We start from the raw sequence: 12,698 nt of genomic DNA, 5'->3' as shown, positions 1-12,698 counted from the left end.
CATTACGCCTCTCCTGCCCCCCCGCTGCCCGCAGTGGTACGGCCCGCTGGCGCGAGCCGATCGCGTCACCACGCGTCACCGGCGCCACCCGGAAGCGCTTTGGCGGCGGCGGAAAAGCGGCGCGTGCGGCCGGTTTTGTTTGTGCCTGGACCCGCCGCGGGGGCTCGTAGGCGCCTCCCGCGGGGGCCTCGGCTCGCCGTCCCACCATCGGCCCCATGGCCTTCAACTTCAGCGCCACGGCAGGAGCCGGGGCCGCCAACCCGACCGGTGAGGGCTGGGGGAGCGGGGCGCGGAGGGGCGGGGCGGGGGGAGCCGGGCAGCGGGCAGCGCGCGCCCCCCCCTCTCCTGGCCAATGAGAGCCGCGGCGGCCGGCAGCGCGTGCCCCCCCGCCAATGAGAACAGCGGCCGCCTCAGAGGGCCGCGCGTGCCCCCCCGGCTAATGGGGCTCGCGGCCCCCGCGTGCCCCCCACACCAATGAGAACCGCGGCGGCCGGCGGCGCGTGTCCCCCCGCCAATGGGAATCGCGGTCCCCTCAGGGACCCGCCCGTGTCCCCCCGCCAATGAGAACGGCGGCGGCGGCCCCCGCGTGCCCTGCGGCCAATGGGAGCGGCGGTGGCCGGCAGCGCGTGCCCTCCGGCCAATGGGAGCGGCGGCCGCCTTAGAGGCGCCGTCCCGCGCCCCGCCCGGCCGCCGGCGCCTCCGGGAGTTGCTCTTGAGGCGCTTGTGCTGAGGTGACGCAGGTCCCTTGGATCTGCATTTTGCTTGCAATAAAGTCGTCGTTTGGACGAGATGCCCTTGGAAGTTCACTTTTAAGCAAGGTAAAAGACGGGTTAACTTGTAAAGGAAGGCCTTTTCCCCTCTTCTTTTGTCACTGTCAGTCATGGTGAAGTGTTAAGACAGAGCTTTCCTTACCCTCACTTAGTAGAATAATTAATTGTTGGCTCCGAGCAAGTCCTTTGGACAGGACTTACCTTTGCTGTAGTTAACCTGAATTTTACTGTCTCTTCCACTCTGGGACTTTTACACACACTCTGGCCCCATCTGAAAGCAAAAAAATCACCTTGTGCTGCCTGTACACTGTGCCCGTACACTCACAGACCAATATCAGAGGGAAATCTGGGATCACACCTCAGCACTTCCTGTTGTCTGTCCAGCATGAACCTGCTTCAGCTGCTTCCCAGGGGTGCTGGATGCATCAGTAAATCCAGCCAGGCTGAGGTGGGGAGATTTTGGCAATAGAACTTGGATAAGTCCACCCTGGAGCAGCTGAGGTTTGTGTGCTGCCTCAGCTGCTGGAGCTGTGTTTCGTGGTTGTTCTGCTGTTATGTATCTGAGGGTATTATTTGTATGAGGATGATTTATTCTTGCCTTTGTGATCGTTTATGAATTAATTTTGCTATTATCTGTTACATTTAACACAGATGCAGCTGTATCGAGCAGTCTTAGGCTGTTAAAAATTACTCTTAATGTGAATATTGAATCACAGAGATGGTTTCATGTACGGCCTTGAAATAAGGTGGGGAAATGCTGCTGCTTTATGCGCAGTATAATTGAAAAAGAATGTCCTTACAGCAGCAGTGTGTGAAGCTTTTAACTGTACTCCTTGTGTCTGATAAAAAATGTTTAATGCCAGTTAATACCTTTTACTCTTGTTTCTAACTCTGCCTGTCTTGCCCACGGGGATGGAAAAATGCTTCGGCTTTTCTTTCCTGGGACCTCCCTTTCACTCAGAACTAATGTTGCCTTGCTCTTTTTCTGCTTCCCGCTCGTCAGGATTTGGTGGGCTTGAAACTGCAAACTCCACTGCCAGTGGGTTTAATTTTGGGGGTTTCGGATTAACTGCTAATCCCGCGGTGAATTTTAATATTGGGAATTTCGGTGTTTCCACTACCTCAACTCCACCATTCAATTTTGGTAACAGTCTGGCAAGCGCAGGTAGATAATGTGTCAATACGTGTTCTGTGGTAAATGTTGCCGGCAGGGGTCCAAGAATGACATCCCTCACTGGGAATCTGTGTCCGCTACTAATCCTCATACCCAGTGAAGACTGGCGATAAAAGCTCTGGAAATGGAACGGGTTGGAGAGCCATAGGCTTGGAGGGGTTTTGCCTGTTAAATTCTCAAGGATTAGCTTTTGAGGAAAAACAACCCTGTAGCCAAAAGTCCCGGGAATGGGAGTGAAATCAGGTGATCCCGAGCAATCCCAGAGCTGGTCCCTGTGCCACGTTTCCTGACATGAGATTCTTGGACTACTGCAGTCATGTTTTCATCTTCCCCCGTGTCTCCTCATTGGCCTTGCGTTGGCTGTCATGAATGCACCACACCTCAGTAGTTTCTGTGGAGAAACAAATTGTATACGACCGGCACAAAGTCAGAGCCCAGCTGTGACCTGTTCCCCGAAAGCCGCCGTGCATCCCAAAACCACCCTGCCCCAGCTCTCCGCACAGGATGGGTGCACTGCGGGGTGCCTGAGGAAGCCCTTTGTGGCCCCGTGGAGATCCATCAGATCTGAGCAATCTGCTGATGTCGTTTCACTTTAGGTATCTCCTATTCCCCATAAAAACACTGGACGGGATGGATTTCTAATGCTTTTGTTGGTGTGCAATTAGCCCGGGGGGTCCCGTTGCTGCTGCTCGTATAGGAATTCCATCCATCCCACAGTGTCATCGCTCCCTGTGTCAGCACCCCTCATCTGTTCAGTGCACTCCAGGGATATCATTGGGGTCTGTTTGCTGTGAACACTCTTGGGCTGGTTTTCTTTGGCTTCATTTCAGCTGCTCCAGAAGAGACCGTGGATAGTCCATCTGGTATTTGATTTGATGCTTTGAAATTTATTTTGTACTCTCGGGTCCCTTTTCAAGAAAGGATGACTAAATTTGCTGTGAGTACAAAGGTGCCTAAAAATGGTGTCATCTGCTGGTTCTCCTGCCAGGGTGTCCCACTCGCTGGCAGGACTGGAACATGGGTGTTACAGGGAACAATTTCTTGTGCCCACCCCCATTAAGATGTTTGCTGAATGGAAATATAAAATGCAATTGCATATCAGCTTTGATTTATGCTTTTCATTTTGTTTGTGGACAGGAGGACTGTGAGTGTAATAGATCTAAAGAATTTTTTTTTTTTTTGCTACTGACATGTGAGTTAGGAGAGGCAGCATCTTTGTGACAAATCCTTTGTAGCAGACTGTCTTTCCTCATCTGAACGCGTGTAAAAGCAGCATGAAACACAGAGGCCTTGGTTTCCCAGGCAGGTCAGTGCTCCACAGACTGCACCTTGGGCCAGCCCGTTGGCACCACTGGAGCTCAGACGCTCACTTAGGTCCTCTCCTGCTGGCCTGTGACTGCTTTTCCTGTAAATCTGTGGAAGGGTGATTGCTTTTGCATCCATCTTCCTATACTAGTGGTTGAACCTCCAAATGAGATGTAACGGTGAGGATCACTGGGAAACAAGACTTCAAAAAAAAGAGGACCCTGTAGAATCTTACCTGTAAATTTTGCCTGTAAGCACAGCAACCGTGTGTACCTGGCCTCAGGCTTTGATTTGTTTCCTGAGGTTAGGACTATTTGTAAAGTTCACAAAACATCAGGTTGCTTATTCCTGAGAAAGAGCCTAAGAAATAGGACTGTTAGTTGTGTCTGTCGCTAGGGTAAGCGCATCCCCTGGTAAAGGAACGAGCTGTCAGTTGACTGCTGCCTTTCCGTTTGCTTTCTCGACACACCATACAAGTTCTGGCTTTGTGGTCCGTGTTTTCTCCCCCATTTCCGTGGACGATGAGGTCGGTCCCCATGCTCAGTGTGACCTACATGCTTGTGCCGTGTGCCATCCGTCTGTCAGCCCCCGTTCCCATAACACCGAGGCGTGCGGTTGGTCGTGCTGTGTGCCCGGCTCTGGGGCCGCGTGCCGCTGCCTGACCGTGTCCGTGTTCCGCAGGTGCCTTCGGGGGCTTTGGGACCACCACCACCACCGCGGCTCCGGCCTTCAGCTTCTCTGCTCCCACCAACACCGGCACCAGCGGTAAGGGACCGCAGCGTTCGCTGCCTCTGGAACAGATCCAGGAGCGCTTTGGATTGCATGCCTGCTGTGCTCTTTTTCTCAATAATCCTTTACTTCTTGTCCCCAGGACTCTTTGGTGCTACCCAGAACAAAGGCTTTGGATTTGGTACCAGTTTTGGCACAGGAACTGGAACTGGCTTGGGTAGTGGGTTGGGAACTGGGCTAGGCTTTGGAGGCTTTGGAACCCAGCAGCAGCAGCAGCAGCAGCAGACCAGTGAGTATGGCCTTTGGATTTACCCATCCCTTAGCCGTGAAAGCCCAAGACCGACACCTTCAGTTATTCGGGTGGTGGGACAGGAGTGTCTTGTAACCGGAGGCTGTTACGCTCAAACTTTTAAACTAGAGCTCAAGCAAGTCCCTGAGCTTCACCCTTGAGCTTCCAACAATATTTACCCCTTTGGTTTAATGCTGGTAGAAACTGTAGTTAGAGAATTGATGTTGCAGCCACAGCATTACAGGAAGGGGGGGGAAAAGGCTTTGAGCTTAATTTAAATGGGAATTGGATAATAAACACCTTCAGGCTCTGAGTTCACTGAATTTGTAACAGCCAGCCTGCCTCTCAGATTTAGATATTGAGGGTGCCAGGTGATGACATGGGTTAATACAGGTGTCTCATTTCAAACAAACAAACAAACAGATTTCTTCTAATGTAGCATTCAGGAACTTCTGTTGTAGGTGAAGAATGGCTCTAAAGAGACACTTAAGAAACATGATCTGAGTTTAATTCATTTATTCAGTCAGAGTTTTTCTTTTGCTTCTCAGAACATGATAAGAAGTGATGCCCATGATAGGCAGATGGTTAGGTGATGGCTTGGGCGTGGTCGGTCAAGGAGTTCATTTGTTTCTCTTCGTCCCACCCAGCGTTAGGCAGCGGGTTGTTCAACCAGCCTGCCCAGACCCCTGCTCAGTCCAACCAGCTCATCAACACGGCCAGCGCCCTCTCGGCCCCGACACTGCTGGGAGATGAGAGGGATGCCATTCTGGCCAAATGGAACCAGCTCCAGGCCTTCTGGGGCACGGGCAAAGGATACTTCAACAACAACATCGCTCCAGTGGAGTTCACGCAGGAAAACCCCTTCTGCAGGTTTAAGGTATGGCATTGTTCCTCTGCCCACAGAGGGCACCAGTGCCCTTAGTCTGCTGAGTCTGAGCGTCTTGTGGGTGTTAAATCAGATTTTGTCCTTGGTAAGAGTATTCTGAAACACTGTTTTTCCAGGTAGTCTGCACAGTTCTGATGCATGCTTAGTAAAAGGTTTGAAGATGCTGGAAATCTGGGTGGTGTGTAGGGACTAGATAATGAGCCCAGATGTGGATCATGAAAGTAACACTTTCATGTGCTAGCGTTCAGGTTAGTGTGTGTGTGTACTTGGAACAGATCTATGGAAATTAATTTTAATGTGTATCTGTGTATGTTACAATAAGACAGAAATTTAAAAATAACCTTCTTGTCTGAAAGAAACTGTGAACATTTGGAATAAGAACTTCAGGGTCTTTCTTCATTGCTTTGTCCAGATAAAAATAACCCTCTATGAACTTGGCCTGTGCCAGGTTTAAAATCCACCCCCCTCCAGCCTTCTTGTGCCTTTATCCTTGCCAGTGCTCATGCTGACTCCATTCCATGTATGGAATCATCAGCAGTTCCAGATCTTGCTTCTCATGTCGACGAAGAATTTGTGGCTCTCCATCCTCCACAAATCCCACACCTGCTGGCTGTCTTGCTAAGCCTGGAGCTTGTAAGGGGATTTGGGGCAGGCGTGGTGATACCCTCCTTTCCTGAGCTGATCCTTTGGAGTGCGAACTTTGTGCCCTGAATGTAGGTTAATAATTCATTAAGCCTCGTGTTGATTATGCACTTTATGAGACTTCAGTAAAATTCTGGCAGCAACTGTGCCTGCCTAACAAATGTTTGGTTTTTCTGCATCACCATTTTCAGTGATACCTTGAACATTTTGTTGGCAATGAACCTGAAAGCTTATTGTCTTGTAAAATTATTGTCTGAAATTGCTTTCATGGCTTCTGAGCTTTGAGAAATTGCCCAGTGTAAGTTGTGTGATGCAAAATCAGTTATTTTAGAATTTCATTTACTAAAAAGAAGAGTTTTCAGCTTAGACAATGCCAGGTACTAGGTTTACTCTTGTCCCTGTGACTGGAGTGTTTCTAATGCCATGAATTCACGTGCCTTAAGTGACAAGTTCCATCCGTGCCGCCAGTAGAAGATGCCTGCAAAAAATAGAGGAGAAGGTGGCACAGGGATAGGAGCAAAGCATCTTAAGGTAGTCTGGTTATTGCCTCTGGAAACATCCAGCATCAGATAAGAAAGAAGCATTACATGGAGGGTTCCACAGGAATCCACTTGTACACAATTCCAGCTGATAGGCAAGAGGAGGTGAAAGCTGCCACTCTGCTTTTGTTTGTAATAAAGTCTGCTCCTCTGGTTCTATGTGCAGTTTGGAAAAAGGGTCAGTTTGTAGAATGTTCCTGATTGCTGTCTGCACATGAGAAGCATGCAGCTCCAGACCAAGAAATGCATGCTGCTGAGATACGTGTTACAGGCTGTTATTTGAAGGACCACAGTAAAGTAAAAACAATCTGTTCTAGTTTGAAAATACTGCGTTGCATAAAGAGATCGTGGAAGAGTTAGTTATTTAAAACAGAAATACCAGAGGTGTATGCGCTTAAAAACAAATTCTTCCTTAGCTATCACTGTTGTGCTCCATGACAGGATGGCTGGTTCTGCAGGGCTCACTTATGGCAGGGGATTACCCTCTGCTGACAAAACCGGGCTCCTGAGCATGTCCTCAACTAATTTCTCTCTTCAGCTGAACTTGCACGAGGAGAAAGGTGCAGGTCACCCACCCACACGCAGTGTCAGGGCCTCACAAAGACCCTGGTGTCCACCCTGTCACCAATGCTGTGTTGGGTTGACAGCTGATAGGCAAGAGGAGGTGAAAGCTGCCTCTCTGCTTTTGCTTGTAATAAAGTCTGCTCCTCTGGTTCTATGTGCAATTTGGAAAAAGGGTCAGTTTGTAAAATGTTCCTGATTGCTGTCTGCTCTGCTGTGTTGGCAACTCCCCTGATGGGAAAAGGATACTTAGGAACTTTTTGTAAAAATCCAAACTGTTTCAAAAGCTGCTCTGCTGATGGCTGTGTGAGAGAATGATTTAAAAGGGGATTGATTTTATGTTTCTGCAGCTGTGAATACATTGTGAGTTAAATTTTGAGCCAGTTGCTCTGAAAAGGGAAGGATTTAACCCCTCCCCTTCATGCCACAAGGATAATGTTTTACTAAGTAATGTACCTTCATTTCTCATTTGTTCCTTGGCAGGCTGTGGGTTACAGTTTAATGCCCAACAACAAAGACGAAGATGGCCTCGTGGTCTTGGTGTTTAACAGAAAAGAAGCAGATATTCGAAGCCAGCAGCAGCAGCTCGTAGAATCACTACACAAAATTTTGGGAGGAAACCAGACCCTTACTGTCAATGTTGAAGGTGTTAAAACGATGCCAGATGATCAGTACGTGACCTTCCCACAGTACTACGGCATTAAGTCCAGTACCTTTCCAGAGATTTTAGGTTATTCTTAATATAGTACTGATATCACCATAGAATATGGTTGGTAAAACTGGGGAGAGCAGACAATGGAGCGGTATTTACAGCGTTTCTCTCTCTCTCCCTTGCTGCGTTAAACCCTGCAGCTACTGGTACTTTACATCTCGCTTAGCTGAAGGAAGTTAAAAGTCACCTGGGAGAAGTGATAGCTTGGGTTTTGGGTGGTTCTGTATTGCGTTAGCTCCTATGTGCTGCTGGCCTTTTCCTGACATTCTGCGTTTTGCCTGGCTCAGGACAGAAGTGATCATTTACGTTGTGGAGCGCTCGCCCAATGGCACCTCGAGGAGAGTTCCCGCAACGACCCTCTACACCCACTTTGAGCAAGCCAACATCAAATCATCCCTGCAGCAGCTGGGGGTCAGCCTGTCCATGGCCAGGACAGAGCTGTCCCCGGCACAAGTCAAGCAGCTCCTGCAGAACCCTCCTGCTGGTGCGTGGGGCTGGGCCTTTTGGGCTCTCCGGGAAAAAAGCAGGTGTCAGCCTGCTGGAAAACACCCGTGAAAAGAATAAGAGGGAAAAAAAGTTAAATATCAGAATAATCATGTCCTGTACTCGCTTGCTAGTTTTCTCTTAACTTGCCTGTGTGGCCACAGACAGTGCACACAGAGCTTTGTTGTAGGGTAGTTATGGGCAGTTCATGTCATTTGATTAGATGATTTACCTTTGTGTCTATAGCTTTTATATATGTCCGTGTTTAGGATATGAAAGGTTATGAAATCTGGATTGGAAAAGGCACTGGGCCTAGTCTTGCAGAAAAGTCAAAGCTAACTCCTACTGGGATTATTTTGCCAACTGATTTGGTACTTGGATCACATAGTTACTGATTTTTTAAAATATTAGTTTGTTTCACACAATAAGCAACTTTAAAAGTACAGATGACCCAAGTGTGGAATACAGTGGGAGCAGTAGGAATTTCTCCCTTTAAAGTATAGGTTATCCAATGGGAGCACCTATGGATTATTCCTTTCCCCTGCTTTCAAACCTGCGGGAGTGCTCAACAGCCTTTGGGTCTGAATTTACTGCCCCTGCTCAGGATCAGGACTTTTAAAGAACTACCCTGGTTTAATTAACCTTAATTTGTGTAACAGGCATATGTAACAGGGTTAGCATAGTACGTAGGTTGTGTGTATTTCACAGCTTTTTTTCCTGGTTAGCAGCTGTAACATCTCTCTATTCAGATATTCGTGTTAAAAATCCTTTTTTTTTTTTTTTTTTTAGGTGTTGATCCTATTATATGGGAACAAGCCAAAGTTGATAATCCTGATCCTGATAAGTAAGTCCAATAGTCTGTCCAAGTATTGAAGTATTGCAACAAGGCTTGGAAAGGGGAGACAGAGATAATAATTGCCTAGTACCCTCCAGCTAACTTGCAAGAGAGTTACTCGAGTACAGCTTGGCCAAGTGCTGATCCCCTTGAAAGCAGTGAAGATTACTGGAAGTGCCTGTCTTAATCCTTTTACCCATTTAGGCGCTTAGGAGCTGTCAGGATAAAGAGTCTTACTTGGGTTCCCTGGAGGTGTGGCGTCCCCCTTTGCATGGATTAGTTATTGTGACTTATTTTTGCAACTGTTACGGGTTTTTTTCTCCTTATTGCTTCAGGTGATGCACCTTTGTACCCTCCAGTAGTTACAGATTAATTGGGCTGGTGTCTTTATGAAAAAGGAGAAGGTTGTTGGGAATAGTGAGGACTCTAGAGCTTAGCAAAGGAAGATACGGTTATGTATTAATTTATAGAAGACCAGCATAATCTGCAACCTTATACTAGATTCTGTTCATAATTACTAATCCTTATCATGTGTCCAGTATAAAAACATGTTGTAAGAAATATTTGTGTTCTCATAGGCTTATTCCTGTGCCAATGGTGGGTTTCAAGGAACTGCTGAGAAGACTGAAGGTGCAGGATCAGATGACCAAGCAGCATCAAACTCGATTAGATGTAAGGCTGCTCATCTTTATCGTGACTTGCTGTTGACAAAGGATGTGCTATTAAGTGCACCTGTCCCTGTGTGTTCAAAACTGAAATGTGAACCATGTTCTTAATGTATTCCTTAAATAGATCTTTTGCCCCAAAACCGAGCAGTGTGGTTTGGCTTTCATTTGTTTCAGGTTCAAGCCTACAGTTTTGTTATGGGCTAGTCCACACCAGTTGTATTGGCATGGACTTTTAAATTTGGACAACCAGTTTTCCAGTGCCTTCTGAAAATCCCAGTTGCATATGAAAATAAACACAAAGCAGAACAGTAGAGATAGAAGAAAGCTTTCTAAAATCATCTGGGTAAAGGACACCAAGTTGCTGGGCGGTGTAGTGTCATGAAACTCCCAGTTCTAAATGAGGCCTAACATGTTCTGTTATCAAAAACTTCTCTGACTCCCATCTCCTCTGCAGATAATATCAGAAGACATCAGTGAGCTGCAGAAAAACCAAACGACAACTATGGCAAAAATTGCACAGTACAAAAGGAAGCTGATGGCGCTTTCGCACAGAACTTTGCAGGTAACAGGGATAATCTAAATAAGTCCTTTGACACAGTCTAGTGCCACAAGCAGTCTCAGAGGGAAGGAGAATCTGTTCCATCTTGTGCAGGCCAGTGCTGAAAATTATTCTGACTTCAGCTAACAGGTGTTCATTTAAGTACCAGGCAGAGCTTTCAGGGAAATCTTCAGGTCTGCTGTACTTGGGAACCTTCTCTCTCACTTACCCAAAACCACAGGACTGCCCTGAGGTCCTAGAGCAGCAGACTAAATGACACAACAAACCTAGTGAGAAACAGGCTGAAGGAAGGGCAATAGATGTGGATGGGCTGGTGGGAAGAGGGATGGGCCAAGTGTTCTCTAATGAACACCGAGGGTTTCTTTTGTAGGTGCTAATAAAGCAGGAGATCCAAAGGAAAAGCGGTTACGCCATTCAAGCAGATGAGGAGCAGCTCCGTGTACAGTTGGATACAATTCAGTGTGAACTTAATGCACCCACACAGTTCAAGGTGAGTGGCTGACAGTTTGGCTAACAACTCCGGGGTTTCCTCACTAAACACATGGCAGTTTTCCAAACCACGTGTATCTATTGGTTGCGGGAGGCTTTCAGTCTGCCAGTGTGAGTAGGGTGTAGCATCATGCTCTTCACTGAATAGCCAATAGGTATTTCAGTAGTTTTGAGATCTTGGAAATACTGGAGTGGCCTACCCTTTGCATGTCTTCCAGAACATTTAAAAATTGAATGAGCAGCAATGCTTCCAGCCCTGAAGACTCAAGGAACAGTACATACTGGAGCTCTGCCAGCTGTAAATGAGTTGTGTTTGATTTAAGCCTCTTCTTCTTCCCAGGGCAGACTGAATGAGCTCATGTCCCAGATCAGGATGCAGAACCACTTCGGAGCAGTGCGGGCTGAAGAGCGCTATTACATAGATGCAGATCTCTTAAGGGAAATCAAGCAAGTAAGTATTACTGGGTAGAATCCTGGCCTACTCTTTGAACTTCATCATTTAAGCCACACACACCCCCTGACTGGATCTAGAATGTCATGTTCTTGCCTTGTTTGATGAAGTCATCCTTTTAACTGGTCTCAGTGCCAGGGCACCAAGCTGTTGTACAAAATCACTCTGTGGAGATAGGCTGTTAGTACAGAAAACGCTGTTACTCCTTCCTCAAAGAAATGATGCCAGGCTTATCAGTGTGCTAATGCCACCAGTCATGACACTTCTGAGGAACATTACCTACTAAGCCTGTGAAGCTGAACAGTACTCACACTGGTTTCTGAACTATCTGCAGCACCTGAAGCAGCAGCAAGAAGGGCTGAGTCACCTAATCAGCATCATCAAGGATGACTTGGAGGACATCAAGCTAATAGAACATGGGCTGAACGAGAGCATTCCCATCCGAGGGGGAGTCTTCAGTTGACTGGTGGAGGTTTACACAGAACATGGTAGTCGAGTTCATGGCTCACCTTCCAAGGCTAAAACTGTTGAGGTAAAATAAAACACATATCTTGTAGGAGCATAATGGTATTTTGTCTGTTACTTTTAGAATTAGCAAAGCCTCTTCTAAGCTTTTAAAATTGACCTTTGGAAGGTTTATAATTTATAAAGCTGTATATGCTTTAACAAAAGAAGGAAAACTGAATCTGTTCAGATATCACTTTACTATAAAACTATATGTACTATTGTACATTTTTTTCTTTTTTTCTTCTTTTTTTTACAATAGCATTGTCCTACAAATGCAGTGCTGAGGGGTTTGTTTCACTAATGACTCGGTTTGTGGAAAGCTTAGCCCGCTTCTGTGTTTCTGGCAGAACAATCAAGTAGCACCATTGTGTAAACAGCTAATTTAAATCATTACAGAGATGTTTGTTGCTGTAGCTATGTTGTTCTCTGCAATACCAGTTGATTACTGGGGCAAGCCGCAGAAAGTTCACGTTTCCAGTTTCTGCCGAAAGTTCATGTTTCCAGTTTCTGTCCTTCCTTCGGACTGCAAGGATCTGAAGGTTGTGTTTTGATCACTTTATGTTTGTGAATTATACAAAGCTTTGCTGCCCCTCTAAGTAACAGAATGTCTGGACGTTGTCTCCTGCCTTTTTTAAATTGCCCAAGAGTAATAAATTCAGTCTGACTTTGTAATAAGTGGTGTGTGGTGTTGGCTCTCAGTGACATCAGCAAAGCAGCGACACTGCTCACAACTGCAGGTAAGTGCACTTCACTCTGCTCCGGGCACTGCAGGAAACGGGCTGTCAAACGCAGTGCCACAGAGCTGCTTGGCAGCCTCAGTCCCCAAACCAAAATGAAAGGTGTGGCCCTTAGATCCTACCTGGTAGCAAGCACTGCAGAGCAGGTACCTACTCACTCCATGCCATGGAGAGAGACCTGCTTTTCCCCTCAGTACAAAAGTCACTGAAAATAACTGAAAAAAAAAAACAGTGTTCTCTGCAGTAGGAGTTTGTACAGCAGAAACAAACATGGAAGAGGCAAAAATCATTTTGTTCATTAGCCATCAAAATTAATTTCATTCATTAAACTTGAAGGATGGAAAAACAGAAATACAGCTGCA

General features: G+C 46.8%; 1 protein-coding gene across 2 annotated transcripts; it reads left to right on the top strand.

Moving 5' to 3' along the window:
* The first annotated feature begins 96 nt into the window (after positions 1-96).
* On the top strand, positions 97-12,274 carry NUP54 (nucleoporin 54). Of its 2 annotated transcripts, XM_066184743.1 has the most exons (13): positions 97-267; positions 1,774-1,935; positions 3,931-4,014; positions 4,121-4,267; positions 4,915-5,144; positions 7,379-7,566; positions 7,895-8,091; positions 8,880-8,934; positions 9,504-9,597; positions 10,048-10,155; positions 10,523-10,642; positions 10,982-11,092; positions 11,427-12,274. In XM_066184743.1, the coding sequence occupies exons 1-13, from the start codon at positions 216-218 to the stop codon at positions 11,553-11,555; spliced, it is 1,677 nt and encodes a 558-aa protein (XP_066040840.1). In that variant the 5' UTR covers positions 97-215; the 3' UTR covers positions 11,556-12,274. The 2 variants fall into 2 exon arrangements, with proteins under 2 accessions (XP_066040840.1, XP_066040841.1); XM_066184744.1 differs by lacking the exon at positions 1,774-1,935.
* The last annotated feature ends 424 nt before the right edge of the window (positions 12,275-12,698 follow it).

The sequence above is a fragment of the Chamaea fasciata genome, unplaced genomic scaffold (genome assembly GCF_029207755.1).
Source record: "Chamaea fasciata isolate MVZ Bird 193981 ecotype frontalis unplaced genomic scaffold, bChaFas1.0.hap1 SCAF_6, whole genome shotgun sequence".
NCBI classification, from domain to species: Eukaryota; Metazoa; Chordata; class Aves; order Passeriformes; family Sylviidae; genus Chamaea; species Chamaea fasciata.
The sequence above is the reverse complement of the archived record's forward strand: the minus strand, read 5'-3'. Positions and strand labels throughout refer to the sequence as shown.

Coding starts and splice junctions, on each gene's coding strand:
- NUP54 (XM_066184743.1), top strand. CDS start 216: ATGGCCTTCAACTTCAGCGCCACGGCAGGAGCCGGGGCCGCCAACCCG. Junction 4,015..4,120: donor CACCAACACCGGCACCAGCG/GTAAGGGACCGC, acceptor TCTTGTCCCCAG/GACTCTTTGGTGCTACCCAG. Junction 11,093..11,426: donor TCTTAAGGGAAATCAAGCAA/GTAAGTATTACT, acceptor AACTATCTGCAG/CACCTGAAGCAGCAGCAAGA.